The sequence below is a fragment of the Mustela erminea genome, chromosome 6 (genome assembly GCF_009829155.1).
Source record: "Mustela erminea isolate mMusErm1 chromosome 6, mMusErm1.Pri, whole genome shotgun sequence".
Taxonomy (NCBI): Eukaryota; Metazoa; Chordata; class Mammalia; order Carnivora; family Mustelidae; genus Mustela; species Mustela erminea.
Window position 1 is genome coordinate 61,764,482 of NC_045619.1, and position 22,907 is coordinate 61,787,388.

At 37.8% G+C, this 22,907-nt stretch overlaps 1 protein-coding gene across 1 annotated transcript in view; it reads left to right on the forward strand.

Annotated features, from left to right (window-relative positions):
• Nucleotides 1-3,206, forward strand: part of AEBP2 (AE binding protein 2) — a 63,659-nt gene extending 60,453 nt beyond the window's left edge. Inside the window, exons 8-9 of the mRNA XM_032347478.1 lie at nt 1,051-1,077; nt 1,624-3,206. Coding sequence (XP_032203369.1) covers nt 1,051-1,077; nt 1,624-1,669 — 73 coding nt within the window. The 3' untranslated portion in view covers nt 1,670-3,206. The remainder of the gene's footprint in view (nt 1-1,050; nt 1,078-1,623) is intronic.
• Nucleotides 3,207-22,907: the final 19,701 nt, after the last annotated feature.

A 22,907-nucleotide genomic window follows, 5' to 3' on the forward strand; every position in this document is an offset into this window, starting at 1 on the left:
AGATTAGCGTAATAAATAGTGAAATTACCTTAAAGGAGAAGACTGAAGGAAATCCACTACCAAAAATATGGGAAAGTCACGATTTACCTTTCTCTTTATAAGAAAAATAATTGAATATTCTTTATTTACTGGTACTTAATTTAGGGTTTATTTCTGCTTACTCTTTGAAGGGAGTAATTAAAATTAGCATTCTAAAAGAGTGATATTTTGGGAAAGCCACCCTGCTATTAGAACTGGTTGTAAACATCCCTTATGCAGAGGGTTGGCAAAGGGGCATGAATCTTAATTACAAGATTCAGACTAACTTCTGTGTTTCTGCCCTATGTTCTACTTGCCCCTCTCTAAGGGTCTTCCTTTTTCACAGATCAGCTTATTTTTGTAATTCTTGTGTATACTGTAAGCAAATTAGATATTTTAGTGAATATTTTTAGGGACCTAAAAAATTCAGGTGCAGAACTACTGTCCAAAAGAGCATAGGAAGTGCATTTCATGTTTTCAAAAGTGTACATCTGCAGTTCTTATTGATTTCATTTTTGGGTAATGAACATGTTTTTAAGACATATTAAATGCATCTGTGGAGTTATTTTTCTTTAACTGTATTTTACCCCCCACCCCTACCTGTTCTTACATTTAATTTTGAGTCTAAACCTTTATGCTTCTCCTGTTCTGGAAATTAGCATTAAGTCTTTCCTAAAGTGGTACAGATTAATAGAACTGGCTACATCTGCTGTGATGTAACATGTGAGCAAGGGCTGGATATTTACTTAAGATTTAAGCATCAGTTTTAAAGTTCTCTTTGGTTAACATGCATGTGTTAAGCATGAGAATCTCTTTTAGAATCAGATTACTTAAAAAAAATTTATTAAAAAGCTGTATTATGTAACCGAGTTTGCAATTATTAAAGTATGAAGGCTTTGGAAATAAATTTTAATGATCAATGATTATCACATTGCCTATATCTTATTTAATGTTTTTAATGTCTCTTTTGAAATACTTAATGTGTTCTTGATTCAGTCGAATAAAATAATATTCTTTTTTCTCTTTTTCTAGAACAATGCCGCAGAAGAGGTTGAAGAGGTAAAAAATAAATAAATACATAAAAAGCAAACAAGCGGGGACACCTGCAGTCTTAGTCACTGACAATGGGTTTAGTAAAAGTTGCACATTAGAGTCAACCCCTTTCCTTTTTTTTTTCTTAAATCCAGTATTTAGAATAATATTTATGCTTAGTGTAAACATTCTGTGAATGAAGTAGGCTCTTCTGTGGAATATATTAATATATTACTGTATATCCACATTTTCATGGAATGGTACTGTGGGAGACTGAGCAAACACTCTTCTGGCAACTTAGTGGAACAGCTTCTTAAAGGCTTTGCATGCTTGCTGCTTTAAGCTGCTTTTTCCCCCCTTTTAGCGATTACAGTAGTTTATATTGGAAAGAAAACAATTACAACATGTGCCCTTAAAAATACCAAAAGCACTGTAAGGATGTTTGTCTTGACAGTGTCTATTGATTTGAAGTCATATTAGGAAATATTTTGACAATGAAAATTATCAAGAGATAATTTACCTTTCGATTATGATAAATAGATGTGATTGGTTGCCATTTGTGTTCTTTTGCAGAACTCTGATAAGAAAAGTGTTCAATTTGTATTTAAGCAAACAGTGAACGACATTTGCAATCAACTAAAAATTCGTCTATCGAATTAGGGCTGAAAATTTCTGTTAAAGAGTGTTGCAGTATGTCTGGTGGCTCCCTTTTCAGGACTAGGGTTTTCTCATGGAGTACAGTATGTTAATATTTACCTTATATAACTAATCTGTTAACGGTTTTTGAAAAACCTCTATTTCCAATTATTTGAATAATCCTCATATTTTCATTTTAACCTATATAAGCCTCTAATTTTTTTTTTTTTGAGGAAAGCATTTGGTTTATGAGTTGTTTTTTCTTAACATAAGAAAAAAAAATTTTTTTTTTTAAAGTATTTCAAACTGAATCCTTTATGCACCAAAGTTGGTTTTGAAAGGAAAATAAAATCACTTTCTTGCTTGGTAAGCAAGAAGCCATATGGATTTTTTTTAACTTACAGAAATGGAAATATGTGTAACTTGTTAGTATTGTATCAAACAAATGTTGCATAGAGATAATAGAACATTGCTTGTAAATAATTCAGCAGATTTGTAATATATTTTTATATTATGAAATGTACTGTAGATGTTTTTCTAGAGGCATGAAAGTTAAATGTATATATTATGGGTAGAAATAATATTGAAGGATATTGTAATTCACTAGTGCTGCCAGAGGAATTGTTAATAAAGCACCTTCTTTAACAATAAATGTCTTTGCAGACTTAAGGGACTATGTACTACTGTTAATATCTATAAGAACAAAACACATTGAACATCCTTCCAGAAAGTCTTTTGAGGGAGGACCTATACCCATAATAGAATTATGGCACTCATTTCTGACAGTGACCGTGAAATCAATTATTTCCTTACTGTTGGAAGGACATATTGTAAAGTATATGTGGTTTTATGCAGTCAAACTGCAGAAAATACTCCTGATTGAGGAGTTTTCACTTTACTACAGTGATATAAAAACCAGCAGTTTTTACACTAAATTTTTTAAAGAAAAGAATAGACAAAAATATAGAATTAAGCCTTTGGTTCCAAAATGGGAAAGGTTCCATGATACATAAATCATTTCTCATTTACTTTAAAAAAATTTTAAAAATAATAAAAATTATGGGAGACTTTATTCGTTAACAGTGGGGTAAAGAGCTATATACATGAAATGAGTCATATAAAATTAAATGAAGTGCAAATAAAAGCACTGCTACTATAAGACGTTCTGGAATGGTTGTTTAATAAGGGTATTATCCGTTTGATCTGTAGCAAATGTGATTTTATTTTTGAAGAGAAAAGCAGTGTGTTTTACTTTTTTTTTTGTTTTCTTTTGCTTAAGCACTTCATCATTTGCTTTATTCTGTATCTACGAAGTAATCTGCAATCTTCTTTGTTATTTTAAAATTTTGATTTGTTATAAAATTGCCAAATAGAAGTGTTTCAGATATATAGTTTGTACCTGTATTTTTTATTTTATTGCCTCATGTTCTTGTAAGTCATTCTTAATTGACCGATGATTGTAGACCTTGCCTGAGTATTTTTTCTAATAAAACAAAAGCAAATCACATTTAGCTTCAAAATTGTAACAATTCAATTAAATTTTAAAACGACATCTGAAATATACATCTCATATTTTCTTGAAGGGCACAACAAATAAGTTTTTTCATTGTTTGGAAATATTTAGATGTCAAAACCAAATTTCATGGTTATGGATTAGCTAGCCTCTGAGTACTTAATTATTCATGGTACTTTGCTGCTTCTTTGACTTTGGTCCGATACTTATCTATACTAAAACACCAAAAGGAATATGGAATTAAAATGAAATAGTTTTATAACTTGTATATATACATGTATACACATGCAATTAAGATTGGGAAAGAAGTGTGAACATTTTAACCAAAAATAGTTTATTTAGTGATGTTTACCATTTATATTGTTTCTCCTAACCCCCATATCTGACATATTTGGAATATGGCACCTGAAATTATCAGAATCCATTGTATGGTTCAGCAGCAGGCAAACTGGCACCCACAGGCGTGTATCCGTTCATGTATGTATTGTCTGTGACTGGTTTCTCCCTGTAGTGGCAGAGTCGAGGAGTGAGAACGTAAGGCCTTTAAAGCCAAAATACTTAATCTCTGACCTTTTAAGGAAAAATTTGCCAGTTCCTGATATAGTCGATAAAATTTTGGAAAATAAACATAGGCCACACAAATTAATCTACATTTTAATCTGATAGTATTAATTTTGGTACCAAACCAGTACAGTAACTTTTCAGTAAATATTGTTATATATTAGGTACCTGCAACAAATGGTGTTTTTTAAAAAAAATTATACATTGAAATTCTTAATAGTTACCAACATTTCACCATTTGTGTTTTTGTCTCCTTAGGACTAAATGAAAATTGTAAATCAGATTATGTTTAAGCCATAAGGCACACCTGCTCTATATAAAAGAATTTTGGAAGTGGAAAATATTGTAAAATTTTAAGTTCTTTATTTTTCTAATAAACTTTTTCCTACATAAATTTTCCCTAAAGTGGACACACATGAATTCTGAATTTCAGATGGAAGGAAATTAAGTTGAAGAGTAATTACATATTTTAAGATTTGTTTTACTCTGATTGAAAGCATTGATAATTATGTCAGTAAATCTTTGACTGTAAAACTTCTTTCCCTTTCACACCTTAATAAAATGTTTTAAATACATAAGTATTCTTAAAAGGATAGAATTTGCTAGTTATTTAAAAAATCTTTTATTGTTTGTTATTTGAATTCTTGTTTTAATAATATATGATTAACAGAAATGTTAGATACTCTGAAAAAATTTAAAATGGGAAAATATGGTTGAAGTCTATAAAATAGTTGGTGGGGGCTTTCTATATACTTATTATTATTTTAAGTCTTTTTAATATGTCTGGGTAGTTCTCTAAAAGGCAAACACAAATTCTCAGTTTAGGTAGCTTTCAGTATGATAAACTGTTATTTATCTGTCAAACAGGGCCTAGGGTTACAGACCTACAAGGAGATGCTAATAAACATAACAGTCTTTCTTAAGAAAGGTAGTTAAATCCTGTATGTCATTTGAATGTTTCGGAGTTTTGTTTTAAGACTTAGGCAATCTCTATACCCTGGGGCTTGAACTCAATCCTGAGATCAAAGTTGCATGTTGCACTCATCAAGCTAGTGAGGCACCCTGAATGTTTTGGGTTTTTGGGGAACCGTAATGGATTAAATTTTGAAAATGAAAAATACTCTTCTAGAAAATGTAGACTATTTCTTAGAAGGATAAAGTTTCTTAGAAAATTTCATGCATACTTTTCTTTTTTTAATTTAATTCTTAGAGAATGTGACATCGTGGAGGACTTTATAATTCCAGCACTACAGCTTTATATTTTTTTAAAAAAAGAGTTATTTATTTATTTATTTGTTGGGGGTTGGGGAGGGGTAGGGAGCAGGAGGGAGAGTCTGAAATAGACTCTGCTGAACGCAGAACCAGATGCGGGGCTCAATCTCCTGACCCTCATCACCACCCAGATCACATCTTGAGTCGAAACCGAGTCAGACGCCTAACCAACTGTACCAATCAGGCGCCCCAGTAGTTTTAATATAAATAAGGGTCTGCAGCATTCTTTTTTTAACTTTTAGGTTAGAGTATTTTGTCATTTCTAATGGTTATGAACCTCAAGAGCCTTAAAAATGTAATGAAATGCTGTATTTTTATTTTTAATTAAAAAAGACTTAAAATATTGACATAGTCCAATTTATTTTCTGAATCAGGTTTGGATGGTATATAATACATGGTTCTATTACTCTGAAAATTAAAAAGGAGTTGTACGTGGCTACAGCAGGAGTTACAAAGCACATTTTCCCCCCCCCTCGGTCAGTATTATTTTCACTATACCAAACTGCTTTTTGCAATGTGTGAGAGGAAATAAATGTACATTGTAATACCACTGTTAAGTTGTTTTCAGTGTTTCTGCCACAGCCAGTCCCTAGCATGATACATGGCATGAAATAGTCTGTAAGACAGTCTGTTTGTTGAAAGGGTGTTACAGGTGAGTACTTGTTGCAGGAACATATTTTGGAGAATTATGTCCATAAAACACTAATAGGATAGAACAACCTGGCTTAAACCACTCTGTGATAATATTTATGTACCTTTATTTATGAGCCTATAAAGGGAGATACACTTCAGTTTGTCTGAACATTCTCAATATAAAGGATTATTGATGTTACTATATTTTTACATATTCAGTTGTAATGTAACCATTTGGGGTTTATTTTTATTAATAGGCTCAAATTTAGTTTTCCATTTTTTATAATACCTCAATTTATGATATGAATAACATTTTTTTTCATTTAAGCCAACATATAGTAGATACTTAGTTTCAGATGTTATGTTCAATAATTTATCAGTTGCATATAACACTCACTGCTTTGATTTAAATTTTTAAGTAATAACACTACTTTGAAGGAGTTACCCAGTATTTGATTTCTTTATTTAAATGTTTTGTCATGGTCCCAGAACATTGCCCCCCAAAGAACCTGTTTTCCTTTTCAGTATTTATATGCTTCTGCTAAAGAAAAATCTACGTGTTACAAATCTTAGGAATTTACTAAGAAATTGCCAAGGACTTACGTCTTCCTATTAAAACCATTTCAGGAATTTATTTATGCATAATGCACCTTGCGTAAGATTATTAAATTTGGGGCCTTTTTCTGTTTAGTAAAACAGTTTTCTTAGAGACTGTGTAGCAAGGGAATAATAATAGATTGTAAAATGTGGGCATTTACTCTTTGATAGCTAGGCCCAGTGTAAGTAGTTTAGTATAAACATCATCGAGCATTGCAGAAGAAAAGGTGTAGGTCAGAAGATTCCTAGGGTAGGTCTTTGAATTTCGTAAATTAAGGAAACCTAACAGGTTTCTTCTTAGTACTTGAATATTTTCTTAATACCTGCTTAATAGCTTTAAAAGAGTGTAGCAAATGTAATAAATGTCATTCTTTATAGAAGTTAAGAAAGCTTATTTAAGGGGCGCCTGGGTGGCCCAGTGGGTTAAAACCTCTGCCTTCGGCTCAGGTCATGATCCCAGGTCCTGGGATCGAGCCCCGCATCTCGCATCGGGCTCTCTGCTCAGCAGGGAGCCTGCTTCCTCTCTCTGCCTGCCTCTCTGCCTACTTGTGTCTGTCTAAATAAATAAAAAAGATCTTTAAAAAAAAAAACTTATTTAAGTTTCTGTGTATCTCCCTGTATGTTCTTCCCTAAATCAACCAAAATACCTAGTTTTCTATTTAAATGCCATTCATTTTCTATTTATTTATTTATTTTTTATATATTTTTTATTTTTTTTAAATTTTATTTATTTGTCAGAGAGAGGGAGAGAGAGCGAGCACAGGCAGACAGAATGGCAGGCAGAGGTAGAGGGAGAAGCAGGCTCCCTGCCGAGCAAGGAGCCCGATGTGGGACTCGATCCCAGGACACTGGGATCATGACCTGAGCCGAAGGCAGCTGCTTAACCAACTGAGCCACCCAGGCATCCCTCATTTTCTATTTAAATGCCATTTTCTATTTAAATGCCAATCAGCACTTCATTCAAACTTTGTCTTCAACATCGGTAGTATTTAAAAAATACTAATTTTAGTTTCTCTCATTAAAATTATTGCCGAAATGAAGAAATTAATATGTAGGAAATAGCGATAAAAGTGAAAATCCTCACTTTCAACTGACCACACATTTTTGGTCTCCAGATAAATCTTTTGTTGAGTCCTTCCCTGACTATTTCTGTGCTTGCTTCTTAAATTGTTAAACATTCAGTTAGGATTTGGCTTTTACTCAAGACCTCTGTTCTTTATTCTTTTTTATGGCCAGGTACGATGTGCCATAAATTATCTAGTCATTCCTACTGGTTGACATTGAAATTGTTTACAGATTTGGTGTCATATAATAAATACAGTAGCATCCTTGAAAATATAGTTGGAGCGATTTCTGTAGTGTAGTCTCCTGGGAGAGATGATTAGCTGACTTAAAGAGTTAGTGAGTTGGGTCTTTTTTTTTTAAGTTTTGGGTTGCCAAAGTTTTGGTGTGCTGTAAACATAAACTATCAACTGAATGTGTTTTTCCCTGCACTGTACCAGTACTTAAATATCAACCTTTAAATTTTAATCAGTCGAAGTGGAAAAGTGGGTTATGAGAATTGCCCGGGTTGATTCTCAGTTCAATTGAAAACTAGCTTTGTGGTTTGGGGAAGTTGAACTTTTGTCTTTTTTTTTTTTTTTTAAAGATTATTTGACAGAGACAGCAAGAGAGGGAACACAGCAGGGGGAGTGGGAGAGGGAGAAGCAGGCTTCTCGCCAAGCAGGGAACCTCATGTGGGACTCCATCCCAGGACCCTGGGATCATGACCCAGGCCAAAGGCAGAAGCTTAATGACTGAGCCACCCAGGTGCCCCATGATTTTTCATTTGTAAAATGGCATGCTATGGTTACTTAGTTGATACAAGTTGTATAGTCCTTGTTTTGATCATGGTTTGAAAGAGTACAGTCTTAATCTTTGTTTTCTTACTCCTTTTTCAAAAAAAGATTTAATTATTTTAGAGCATGTGAGCGAGTGGGGGGAGGGGCAGAAAGTGGGGGTGGGGGGATATAAGCTGACTCCCTGCTGAGTGCAGAGCCCAACGTGGGTTTCCATCCCATGCCCCTGAGATCTTGACCTGAGCCAAAATCAAGTCAGAGGCTTAACTGACTCAGCCACCCAGGTACCCCTGGATCTTCTAATCCCTTTAAACTCATTCTAGACTGGTCTTTTATCATTGGAAGAAATCTCATGTAAGTTCCTTCATCTTTCTGATTATTCTTGGGGTATAAGAAGCTCTCCAATCACATGTAATCACAAAAATAATCTCATTTTCATCTTGACTTCAGTATTTTATTTCTGAGTCAGTTTTAATGGTACAATTAGATGAGTTTTGACAGATGCACATAACCATGAAATCAACAATTACACAACATTTCCGTTGGCCTCCCAAAGTTTCCTCATGCTTGTCTGTATTGCGTCCTCCGCCCCCCAGGCCAGCCAAACACTGAGCTATAGTCTCTTAATGTAGATGGGTTTCCATTTTCTAAAAATTTTTTTTTTTAAAGATTTTATTTATTTATTTGGCAGAGAGAAATCACAAGTAGTTGGAGAGGCAGGCAGAGAGAGAGAGAGAGGGAAGCAGGCTCCCTGCTGAGCAGAGAGCCCCATGCGGGACTCAATCCCAGGACCCTGAGATCATGACCTGAGCCGAAGGCAGCGGCTTAACCCACTGAGCCACCCAGGCGCCCCCATTTTCTAAAATTTAAATGAATCATATAGAGTGTACTCTATGGTGTTTGGCTTTCACGTAGCATGATGATTTTGAAATGAAACAACAAATATGCTAAATATTTACATTTCCTACTTATCTAGTGATCACATTTTATCTGTTTTCTATTTATATATTAAGTAGGTAGTGGGAGCACAAAATTACCTGAACTCTTCTGACTTCAGGTTATTATTCCAGATCATCACTTCAGATTTATTAAGTATGAAAGACTTCTGGGATGTGATTAGGCAGTGTTTAAAGAAACCTTTAAGGCAGTTTTTTAAAAAGCAGTTATCTGTTTAATTGTAACTTATTATCAGTTTTTAAGATAGTTGTGTGGCCTAAGATGGAAGTCTTTGGGTGTTTATACTGAAGATGTTAGAGCAAGTATTTCTACCAAAGAAATTTGTTGTGCCGTACTAGGGATGTCCTGAAGTTAACTGTTAGTGTTTGAATTTAATAAACTATTAATGAAACACAGAATCTTAGCGCCTCTGCGAAGTTCAAGGGTCTCTGCCCTGGATGCTAGGGGTTCGGCGATGAACAAAATAAATATTCTTGATCTCATGGAACTTAAAAGTGTGTGGATGGGAGATGACAGACAATATGTAAATGAGTAATATGTACAGAGGGTTGAGGTGGTATAAGTTCTATGGAAGAAAAGAAAATGGAGGGAAGGATAGAATTTGTCATGCACGTTAAGTAGGGTAGCTCATAAGGCCTTACTGAAAGGTTATACTTGAGCAAAGCCTTGTAGGAGCTTTAGTGGGAAGTCATGTAATATCTGGGGAATAAGCATTCCTGGCACAGAGAACAGCAAGTATAAAAACCCTCGAGGCAAGATCATTTATTCAAATGTACATTTCGCTTACATTGCTTAGCATGACTCCAGGCATTGGTGATGCTGTGTTTAACAAGACATTAAAAAACATTAAAAAGTAATTTTACGTTGGAAGGATTTGAGCAGAGAAAAGTGATGTTCTGAATTGTTTTTAAAGAGTCATTCTAATGACTGAAGAATTGACTATAAGGGAGCAAAGGCAGAGGCTGGATGAGCATTTAAAAGACTGTAAGTATAATCTGGAACCAGAATGTGTGGTGGTAACAAGTTGGAACTTGGAAATTCATTGGAGGTAGATTTGCTGAGAGTTCAGATGTGGTATGAGAGTTAAGAATGAGTCCAGGTTATTTTGGCACGATACTGGTTAAAATAGAACTGCTAGCCTCAGTAGTTATGGGAACGACTGCAAGATGGACAGGAGAGAGCTGAATTAAGCTTTGAATGGTTTATATTGGGATGCTTATTAGACAGCCAAGGTGGAGCTATCATGAGTTAGGGGAATTTATTTTTTCCTTAAAAAAAAAAAAAAGGATTTTATTTATTTATGAGAGTGTGTGTGCAGGGGGAGGAGCAGAGGAAGAGGGACAAGGAGACTCAGTGCTGAGGGTCGAGCCCAAAACAGGGCTTGATCTCTGGACCCTGGCATCATGATCTGAGCTGAAACCAAGAGTCCTAAGCTTGACCACCTGAGTCACCCAGGCGCCCCAATTTAGAGGAATTTATAGTAGAATTGATTTAAGGTAGAAGACCAGTGAATACAATTTACATACTTTCTTTGAAAATCTAGGTGAGGTTGTTAAATTTCACCTCCAGTGAAGAGTTTATAAATTCCTTGAGAGTTGGCTTGAGCAAGAGCAGGACCTGGGTACTTTCCAAACAAGCAGCAAGCTGCATTAATTCAACCTAAGACCTCGTTAGAAACAGATACTTGATATGCTTAACAGCTGCCAAATGATGGTAAACAATGATCAATGGTTCAAGTTGATTGTGATAAAAAATTTAGGTATAGTAAGAACTGCTTATCCTTACATCCCGTGTACCAAAGGGATGTACCAAAGGTAACCCAAACCCAATTAAATCACTTATTTTTAACGAACATGGAAATAAATACTTCATTTCATTTATTTCATTTCATTTCATTTTTTAAGATTTTATTTATTTGAGAGACCAGGAGAGAGAGCATGAGTGGGAGTGGGCAGAGGGAGAAGGAAAAGCAGACTCCCCCCTGAGCAGGGAGCCCAACTCTGGGCTCCATCCCAGGACCCTGGGATCATACCTTAGCTGAAGGCAGACACTTTACTGACTGAGCCACCGAGGCGCCCCTATTTTATTTTAAAGATTGATTTATTTTAGAGAGAGAGAGAGAAGCAGTCTCCTTGCCACGTGTGGAGCTGGACTTGGGGCTGAATCTTACTGCCCTGAAATTGTGACCTGAGCTGAAATTGAGCTGGAGGCTCAGCTGGCAGAGCCATGCAAGCACCCTGGGAACATCTCAGGTTTTATTTTGTATTTCAGCCAGAAATTTTTTAGAATTGAAATTTAGTTGATACTACAATGTTACATTAGTTTCAGGTATACAACCTAATAATTCAACAGTTCTGTACATTATAAAATGCTCTATTGTCTAAGCTGTGCTTTTCATCCCTGTGACTTTTTCTTAGACATATTTCACTTAGTGTAATATTAAGTCGATCCATCTTGCAAAGGACAAGATTTCTTTTTTATGGCTGAGTAATATTCCATTATTATTACATATAGTGTGTGTATATATATATGAGATACATGTACGTATACACACCATAGCTTCATTGATCTACTGATGGACAATTAGGTTGCCTCCATATCTTAGTTATTATAAATAATTCTACAAGAATTATTTGAATTATTATTTGAATTACCTTGGGTTAAATGCCTAGCGTGGGGATGTACTGGGTCATAGGGTAGTTCTTTTCTTAATTTTTTGAGGAACTTCCATGCCGTTTTCCAGAGTGGCTGCACTGTCCCACCAGCAGTGCACAAGTGTTCCCCTTTCTCTACATCTTCACCAACGCTTGTTAATGTTTTGTCTTTTTGATACTAGCCATTGTGACTGATGTGAGCTGATAGCTCATTGTGGTTTTGATATGCGTTTCCCTGGTAATTAGTGATACATGAGCACCTTTTCACGTGTCTGCTAGTCATCTGTGTATCTTTGGGAAAATTTCTATTCAGATCGTCTGCCATTTTTTTTTTTTTAAAGATTTTATTTATTTATCAGAGAGAGAGGGGGGCAGAGAGCAAGCACAGGCAGACAGAATGGCAGGCAGAGGCAGAGGGAGAAGCAGGCTCCCTGCCGAGCAAGGAGCCCAATGTGGGACTCAATCCCAGGACGCTGGGATCATGACCTGAGCCGAAGGCAGCTGCTTAACCAACTGAGCCACCCAGGCGTCCCTGCCATTTTTTTTTTTTAAAGATTTTATTTATTTATTTATTTGACAGACAGAGATCACAAGTAGGCAGAGAGGCAGGCAGAGGTAGAGGAAAGGAAGCAGGCTCAAGAGAGCCCGATGCGGGGCTCGATCCCAGGACCCCGAGATCACAACCGGAGCTGAAGGCAGAGGCTTTAACCCACTGAGCCACCCAGGTGCCCCCATCTGCCATTTTTTAATTGGATAATTATTTTTTTAGTTTTGTGAGTTCTTTATATATTTTGGGTATTAATTCCTTATTGGATATATCATTTGCAATTAAGTGAATTCTCTAAATCTTTTCCTTAATATGGGTTAAGTGGGCATTAATACTACCATTTGGAATAATGGGAATATTGAACATTTATCAAACACCAAGTGCCAGACTCTCTTCTAAATATTTCAGATATACTGACTCATTTAATCCTTAAAATAACTCTGCGAAGTTGGTATCACTCCATTTTATGGTGCGGGAAACAAGTGCAGAGAGGTTAAATGGTATTTTTAAAATCACATAAATAGTAAATATTTGGAGAAATTTCTTGAAGAATTTGTGAATGGTATCCCAGAGGAAGTGACTTTCAAACTGGACATAGGATTTGCCAGAGGAAATGTCGTGTTCAAAGAAGACAGAAAACTTAGTACAGTCGTGTAAATACTTAATATCCAACACCTACTTAAAGTACTTTGAGCAGAAATGAATATTTTCTGTTTACACTTCAAGGACTGGAGAGTATGAAGAGAACGGCAGTAACAATTTCTGTGCGGTGTGAGGTGCCATGTTGGAGCTAGGCCTGGGGTACTGTGGAGGCCCAGCGAGCATTTGGCTAGTCCTGGAGCATGAGGGCAGGCAGCAGTCAGGTACCTTTTAGAGCTGATGACCAAGTTAGGCTGGGAATGGAGGGGGAGATGGAGTGGTTTAACCTGGGAGGATCTCCATGTGCCACAGCGAGGAACTGCCTGGGGTCAGGGGTCGGGGCTGGTGGTAGTGGTGGGTGGGTGGGTGGGTGGGGTAGGGAGGACCCCATGCTGAAGATCTTATCTCCATGCACCACAGGCTGGGCTCTCTGAAAGACTGATGGGAGAAATTTAAGGTTACAGAAAGGGAACTGTTGGTCAGATTTGTTTTGGCCACCATGCCTCCTAGTAGATAAGCTGGGCCTGGTGGAGTGGCGATGGGAAGACTTGGCCAGAGTTTATTACTGGGAAAGTTAATATCAGGTTTTAGTCAAATTCACTATCCAGTTCCAACTTGTTTTGGAGTGAGGTGAGGGAGTAGGACAAGTGTCCTTTTAAGGGTGCCTGGGTGACTCAGTCAGTTAAGCATCTGTCTTCAGTTCAGGTCATGATCTGGGACTGAGCCCCGTGTCGGGCTCCCTGCTGAATCTGCTTCTCTTTCCCCGCTGCCCCCTCTCTCTCATAAACTCGAGCTCTGTCTCTCTTGCTGTCACTCACACTCTATCAAATAAATAAAATGTTAAAAAACAAAGCAAGTGTCCTTTTTACTCTGTGATGATCTGTACCAATGCATGTTTTCTTTTGAAATGGGATGTAGAAATGTAATGGAGTAATACAGAATACAGTCCATTACTTATTTTATCTTTTTGAGAAATAAAACACCAAAAATGCCCTTAAAGTCCTTAGAAGTGGTCTTGCCTTATGGTGCCTGGGTGGCTCAGTCTGTTGGTGTTCAACTATTGATTTTTTTTTTTTAAAGATTTTATTTATTTATTTGACAGAGATCACAAGTAGGCAGAGAGGCAGGCAGAGGGAGAGAGAGGAGGAAGCAGGCTCCCCGCTGAGCAGAGAGCCCGATGTGGGGCTCGATCCCAGAACCCTGGGATCATGACCTGAGCTGAAGGCAGAGGCTTTAACCCACTGAGCCACCTAGGCGCCCCTCAACTATTGATTTTGGCTCAAGTCATGATCCCAGGGTTGTGAAATCAAGTCCCGTGTCAGGATTTGCACTCAGTGGGGAGTCTGCTTGAGATTCTCTCCCTCTCTCCCTCTGCCCCACTCCTGCCCTAGTGCATGCTCTCACTCTCTTTCTCAAATAAATAAATAAATCTTTTAAAAATAAGTGGCCTTGGGGCACCTGGGTGGCTCAGTGGGTTAAAGCCTCTGCCTTTGGCTCAGTTCATGATCCCAGGGTCCTGGAATCAAGCCCCGAATCAGGCTCTGCTCAGCAGGGTGCCTGCTTCCTCCTCTCTCTCTCTCTCAGATCTCTGCCTACTTGTGATCTCTGTCTGTCAAATAAATAAATAAAATCTTAAAAAAAAAAAGTGGTCTTGCCTTTATGATATGTCATATTCAAACCAGCAGACAAGTCCCATCTGGATAGATTTCCAAATAGGGAAAAATATAACCTCATTACCATGAAACTGAGCCAAAAATTATTTGTTTTTTGTGTTCAGCATTAAGGCTTATTTTGTGACATTGTGCAAATCCCTTAGGAATTTAGCAACATAGGGAATATTTCCTAAAATAGAGAATAATATTTAGTATGGAAAAGGTAGTTGACATTTATAGTTATAAGGAAATTTGAATGTGAAATGGAAATTCAAAGCAAATTTAGTTAATATCAGATAGTTAAAATTTTATCCTTTTTGCTAGAAAAAAAGGGAAAAAGAAAATGCAGAAGTGAATCATAGCAACAGAGATGTGTGTAGTGTGCATTTCCTGTGGGTGGGAATATGGGCCAGTGGGTCAGCCCAGGTGCCATACTATGAAGATTGAAGGTTGAGATACTTTGAAGATGCTCTTCTAGGATCGTTTCATCCATTCCGTGGAGAAAACAGAAAACAAATAGTTTGTTCTTTACATTTTTATTTCACTTCTTGTTTTGTTTTTTACTTTATTTAATTTTTTTTTTTTTTTTGAGAGAGAGAGCACGTGTGGGTGTGTGCATACAAGCAGGGGAGCAGGCAGAGGGAGAGGGCGAAAGGAATATTAAGTGGTCTCCATGCCGTCTTGAGCCCGACTCAGAGCTCAATCTCATCACCTGGAGATCACGACCTGAGCTGAAATCAAGAGTCGGACGCCTAACTGACTGAGCCACCCAGGTGCCCCTTCCCCTCTTGTTTTAAAGATTTCATACTATTATGATGAAGCAAGGTATTATTTAAAAAACTAGGGTGGCTCAGTCAGTTAAGCATCTGCCTTCGGCTCAGGTCATGATCCAAGGGCCCTGGGATGGAGCCCTGCACTGGACTCCCGGCTCAGTGGGGAGACTGCTTCTTCCTCCACATCTGCTTCCCAGTGCCCCTGCTTTGCACCCTTTCTTCTCTCTCTGACAAATAAATACATAAAATCTTCAAAAAAAAAAAAGATAATAAATGTAAGATACAGGGGATTTTTAAAAAAGATTTTATTTATTTATTTGTGAGAGAGCACAAGCAGGGGGAGTGGCAGGTAGAGGGAGAAGCAGGCTCCCCTCCAAGCAAGAAGCCTGATGCGGGACTGACGTGGGACTCGATCCCAGGAACATGGGATCATGAGCTGAGCAGAAGGCAGACGCTTAATCGACTGAGTCACCCAGGCGCCCCAAGATATAGGGAAGTAAGGTACAGCTGGGGAGATGTCCGCAAAATGCATGCTCTGGAATTGTATATATTTACTTAAGATTAGCTATAGACTTTTAGCTTTAAGCTAATTATGAAGCTAGTGTAAAGAGAAAGTTACAAGATGCATAGTGTTTATACTCAGTCATTAAGCATTAGAATTGACTGGACAGAGAGTGAGACAAATTTGCATACCTTCATATTTAATACTGACAATTAGCATATAAAATACAGGCTTCACTATTTTTGTTTTATAGATGAGTTACTAAGGTAACTTTCCCAGTACTATACAGCCAGCAAGTTGCTGAGCCTGATTCAAAACCCAGAGACCTTAGTACTACGTCTTTTTTAAAGTGTGTGTGGCAGAGGAAGAGAGAGAATCCTAAGCAGGCTCCACACCCAACACTGAGCGCCATCTCATGACCTTGAGGTCATGACCTGAGCCGAAATTGGGAGTCAGATGCTTAAGTGACAGAGTCACTCTGGTGCCCAACTACTGTGCCTTTTTGATAAGAGGTTAATAAGTTGAAAGTATTTGTCAAGGCTGTGTTAAAAGCTTTAGGTCAGCATCTCAGAAAGAAAACAATTAGTGTCAAGGATTTTTTTTTTTTCTGATGGGCTCTCTGGTATTTTATGGAATTCCTTGTTACCTTCAGAAGATTTCTTTCTTTTTTATTTATTTGACAGAGTGTGCACAAGCAGGGGGAGCCGCAAAGGGAGCGGGAGAAGGAGGCTCCCTGCAGGTCTCTATGCGGGACTCCATCCCAAGACCCGACCCAAGTCGAAGACAGATGGTTACCGACTGAGCCACCTAGCTGCCCCGGGTCAAGGAAGTCTTAACCAAGTTTTCTTGATCATTTCCTTGCCTGCTTCCAAACTATTTGCACTTCTTAACACAAATCTGATTGCCTAGGGATTGAAATTACTTAATATTTTTTTGAAATCACTTCTAATTTATGACACATAAAGTAAATATGACAAAAAAAAAAAAAGGGCAGCAGTGGAAGTATTTATCTTCACTTATTTCTTCTCTAATGTTCTTCCTCTTTGCAGATCTGAGTTTCTGACCAATATTTCCTTCTCTCTGAAGAGCTTTTCTTTTTTAAATATTTTATTAATTTTTAAATAGTCTCCACACCTAACATGGGGCTTGAACTCATGACCCAGAGATCAAAAGTCAGATGCTCTATTGACTGAGCCAGCCAGGTGCCCATGAACAACTTCTTTGAATATTTCTTGCAAGACAGGTTACTGGCTACAAATTCCATTCTTGTTTGCCTGAGAAAGCATTTCTCCTTTACTTTTTTTTTTAATTGAAGTGTCATTGACTATAATATCATATTAATATCAGGTATGTAACACAGTGTTCAACACACACACACACACACACACACACACACATTATGAAGTGATCACTGTGATAAATCAAGCCACCATATGTCACCACACAAAATTGTTACCGTATTGTTAACCATGTTCTCTATGCTGGACATTGCACCCCTGTCACTTATTTTATAACTAGACATTTGCAATTTTTAATCCCCTCCATTTTGCCCCTCTTCCCACCCCATCTGCCTTGTGGCAACCGGATTGTTCTCTGTATCTATGAGTCTGTTTCTGTTCATTTATTTTGTTTTTTAGATTTCACATATAAAGTGAAATCATATGGTATTTATCTCTCTCCTTCACTTTTGAAGGATAATTTCACAGGATACAGAATTTTAGCCTTTTTTTTTCTCTCAACACTTTATAATTTTTTTTTCTTTCAACACTTTAAATATTTCATTCCACTTTCCTTAATTGTGTGGTTTCTGAGAAGATGTCTGATGTTATTCTTATCCATGCTGCTCTATAGAGATGGTATTTTTTTGCCTCTGGCTTCTTTCCACAATTTCTCTTTATCTTTGATTTTCTGCAATTTGAATATGATGTGCCTAGTTGTAGATTTTTTTGGCATTTTATCTTGCTAGTTCTTTGAGCTTCCTGTACCTGTGGTTTGCTGTGTGACATTAATTTTAGGAAATTCTCTGTCTCTATGCTTTAAATATTTCTTCTCTTCATTTCTCTCTCTCCTTGGCTTCCCATTGCACATAGCTATCCCACTGTCCTTGGATATTCTGTTCCCTTTTTCTTTTCTTTTCTTTTTTCCCTTGCTTTTCTAGTTTTGGAAGTTGTTACTGATAGATCCCCAATCTCACAGATGCTTTCCGCAACTGTGTCCAGTCTACTCATGAGCCAATCAAAGTCATTCTGCCTTTCTTTCACAGTATTTTTGAAATCTCGCATTTCTTTTTGATTCTGTTAATTTCTGTCTCCACTTACCCATCTGTCCTTGAGTGCTGCCTACTTATTTTCATTAGTATTTTAGTACTTCTCTTACCATATTCATTTAAAATTTCTCAGTCTGATAATTCCAACAGGCTTGCTCGTCTGAGGCTGGTTCTGATGCTTGCTCTTTCTCTTTACAATGTGCTTTTTGCCTTTTAGCCCCCACGTAATTGCTGAAAGCTGGACGTGATGTGTCCGGTACAAAGAACTGTGTTATTTGGCATGAGCACAGTAGTGGTGAGGTAGGCAGAGAGGGAAGTGTGTTACAGTCCAGCCGTTGGTGGACTGTGACCTTCACCAGTGTCTCATGTGTCTCCCTCCTCAGATGGCTAGAGGAGACTAGAGTTGGATATTGACCTTATCCCACCTGGAAGACGTCTCCCAGATAAGTTAGTCTCTCATTAAACTGTGTACGTTTAGGCTCTGGTAAAACAGTTTCCCTTGAAGAATGCATTGGGTGTTTTTCAAAATGTCTACTTTCCCCCTCTTCTGGCAAAAGCAGGAGAGGACTTTTTTCTGTCTTCACTCTGAGAATCTTAGAAATCCTGGAGGTAAATGTTAGAAAACTGTAGGAGGACCTTCCCTAAGAAATGGGTCCCCTTGAGTTTTTAACCTCTCAGACTTGTCCACACTGAGCCTTAGCAGTTTGCCAATTATGGTTTAGGTTTTTCTAACCCAGTGCTAGCTCCCATGGCAGTTTCTGCTCCAGTGAAGTTTTATCCACCCGTCTGTCTCTCCAGTTTTGGGAGCAGTGGCTTGCCCTGTGATCTCAATTCTCTGATGGACCTAAGAAGAGCTGCTGATTTATAATTCAGCTTTTCACTTGTTAGGACAGAGTGATGACTTCCAAACTCCTTCCATGCCTGAATAGAAACCAGCAGTTCACACTGCTAGAAATAAATAGTAACCTGCTGTTGATTTATGTCCATGGCTCTGGCGTCATTACTGTAAATGAGAATAAGTATATACAAGGGTCAGGGATGTGTTTTCAGATTGCATACTATGTAATTTATATCAACTTACATTAAGTATTCTCATGCAAAATTACAGTACAGTATTCTCATTTTTTCTTCTACAATCTATTATTCAAAGCAGAGCAACTCAAGGAAAAAAGAAGGAATCACATGAGCAACAAGGATGGCTCAAATCAGGATTGAGAAAGTCCAGTTGTTCAGTACTTCCTGAATTCCTACTCTGTGCAGTGTTCTGGAGATGCAGGAGTGAATAGAACAAAAGGCCTGCCCTCGTGGAACTTAATGTTCTCTGGAGAAGTAAGGGATCAGACAATATTTGAGGTCGATGATGAGGGCCATGAAGAGAAGTGAAGCAGCATGAGGAACTAAAAAGCTAGGTGCTGCTTTAGTGAGCAGAGTCAAGGAAGTTCTCTTTGTGGTGGTGATGTTTGAGCAGAGAGGCCTGGCTAACATGGGATGTGTGGGAGAAGCGTGTTCTGGGCAGAGGCTGTAGTTTCCCAGGCCTGAGGTAGGAGTGGGCTCAGCCTGCTGCATGAAGAGAAAGCCAGCCAGTGTGGCTGGAACACAGCAGGTGAAGGGAGACCAGAGACATGTCAAACTTTGTTCTGTAAAAAGTGCCTGGGTGCTTTCAGGTGTCTATCCTAGCTGCCAGTCTTTGACACTGTAGCAGGAAAGCCCCCAGAGGTGTTACATAGGCAAATGGGCATGCCTGTGTTCCAGAAAAGCCTTTTTTTTTTTTTTTTTTTAAATAAATAAAAACATGCCATGGGCCAGATTTTACATGTTGGCCCTAGTTTGCTAACTGGTAATTAAGGGTCTTAGAGGCCATTAGAGAGAGTGCTCTGAGTTTTATTCTAAATATGACCAGAGTCACTGGAGGGTGTTGAGCAGGTGAATAAAGTGATAGGACTAACCTTAAAAGGATTACTAGTTACTTCTCAGAGAACAGAGTGTATTGTTCACACATGGAAGCAGGGAAAGCTGTTGGGGGTTCTATGTGAGTCAAGGGAAGAAATAGTGGCTTCACCTGAGGTAGAAGAGAGATTGGCAAGATGGGGTATGAGGTGAGTGTGTGTGTGTGTGTGTGTGTGTGTGTGTGTCTGTAGCGGGTGACTCTGAAGGGTATTTGAGCAGTTGAGTTAAGCTTTGGGGAAGAGTTAACAAGCATGAGATTTGGTAGAGAAATTGAGTTTGGTTAAATGTGAGATGCTATTAGACATGTCAGTGCCAGAAGTGAATAGGCAGTTGGGTGTATTCCATTCTTCTCTCTTCCAGGAGGATAAGTGAAGGTGTGAAAATTATCTGGAAGAGTGAATGGAATAAGGAAATGTGATAGAAATACTAGACAGCACTGAAATAACATGAGGTTTATTGTCCTAACTTTCAAGTGAGAACAGATATCACTACTGTGTATATTTTCCCCCAGCCCTGTTGAGCTCTGTGGGTGCACGTGTGGAATTAGGGGAGGGTTGGTTTTAACTAGAGCTTGATTTTATTAGGCAGGTAGAATGGAGGAAAAGATTCCTTGGAAAATATGTGGTCTATGGAATGCAATTTGGGTGGGGAGTGAAAAATCAAGGGATCATAGGTTCTGGTGGACTCATTGTCTCTAGTGGGAATGAACTAGAAAAGCAGGAGTTTAGTTGGAGTGGAATGCTTGAGATTAAGACTTTGCTCACAATACATTAATTGCTATGTTAAATATCCGGCAGATCGCTCTGAGAGTGGGTGATCAAGGTGGGAGTGAGGATGTGATCACTGGATATAAGGAAGTTGAGTCACTGAGAGGCTAGCGTGTGCCACTAATCCCTTACATGCATTTTGGAATCTGAATGATCATTGGAGCAGTAGTGGAGATCAAGACTATGCTTAGAGGAAAGTGCAGACTCTAGTGAAGGTGATTGATGGGGAGTGAGCTGAGATAGTTGTAACTGCTAATTCCCATCAGCTTTGTGACTTTGCACCATCAGGTAGCCCCTTGATGTCTGTCTCTTTCTCTTTGTAGTGATGGGTCTGCGAACTGCATGATTAAAGGCTGGGAAGGGAAAAATAGAAGTTTCTTCCTAGTATAGTGATTATCACTGAGGATAACTCACTTCATGTCTGAGTTTAATGAATCCATCAATCCAGAATGTTTTTCAGTGACACAGTCACAAAGTTGTCAACCAAGTCAGAAGGCCAAAATCATAAATGCTCGTTATTAACTGACTGACTTTTGTATCTTGTGTTACAGTTGTCTGTATTTTTCAGTTTCTACCATAATGTTTTATATTTTAAAAGATGTTCAATAAATTGTTATTAAATGAATGGAAAAGACTTCCTAAAATTAACTTTTTAAGAAACAATTTTTCACCCTTTATGTAATTATAACATGATGAAAATAGAAAATGGTGGTTATAATTCTGTATATTTTGCTTAAAGTGTATGGCATTTACTAATTTTTAAAAAAGATTTTATTTATTTATTGGAAAGTGGGAGAGCAAGTACATGTGGTGGGAAGGGCAAAGAGAGAGAACCTTAAAGCAAACTCCTCTGCTAATTGTAGACCCTGAGGTGGGGCTCAAACTCACGACCCATGGGATGATGAGTTTGACCTGAGCCAAACCAAGAGTTGGACACTTAACCAACTGGACACCCAGGTACCCATTGTTGTTGTTGTTGTTGTTGTTTTAACATGTGAATGACTCTAAAGGGTATACATTCTTTCTGTTAATAAGAATTTTGTAATCTGTAGTACTGAATAGCCAGTGTATGTTATAGGTAACACACACGGTTTTTGTTTTTTAGAGAAAGAGACCATGAGTGGGGCAGAAGGGATAGAGAGAGAGGGAGAGAAAATCTTAAGCAGCCTCCACACTTGGCATGGAACCCAACTCAGGGCTCAATCTTGTAGCCTTCAGATCATGGCCTGAGCCAAAATCAAGAGTCAGATGCTTAACTGACTGAGCCATGCAGGTGCCCCAGCTAAGGTATGTTTAAAATAAGAAATTATCAGGCTTATTCAAACTCAATTAGGTCAGAAGGAAGCAGGAAAATGATTCATTTCTGATTAAGTTTGCAATCTGATCTTATCTCAAGGATTTCATATTTCATAGTAGGTATTTTATTAACAAGGATTTCATAACAGGTGTTTCTTGTTTTCCTTTAAGTAGCTCATAAAAAGTGATCTGTAAAGGAGTACTCTTAAATTGTGATGCTCACTTTTCATTAAAAATGTAGAGGTATCTCGGGGCGCCTGGGTGGCTCAGTGGGTTAAGCCGCTGCCTTCGGCTCAGGTCATGATCTCAGAGTCCTGGGATCGAGTCCTGCATCGGGTTCTCTGCTCAGCGGAGAGCCTGCTTCCCTCTCTCTCTCTCTCTCTGCCTGCCTCTCCATCTACTTGTGATTTCTCTCTGTCAAATAAATAAATAAAATCTTTAAAAAAAAAAATGTAGAGGTATCTCCTAGGAATAAATCTAACCAAAGAGGCAAAGAACCTATACTCAGAAAACTATAGAACACTCATGAAAGAAACTGAGGAAGACACAAAGAAATGGAAAAATGTTCCATGCCCATAATTGGGAAAATAAATATTGTTAAAATGTCTATACTAACTAGAGCAATCTACACATTTAATGCAATCCCTATCAAAATCCCATCCTTTTTTTTTTTCAAAGAAATGGAACAAATAATCCTAAAATTTATATGGAACCAGAAAAGACCTCAAATAGCCAGAGGAATGTTGAAAAAAAACCAAAGCTGGTGGCATCACAATTCCAGACTTCAAGCTCTATTACAAAGACTTC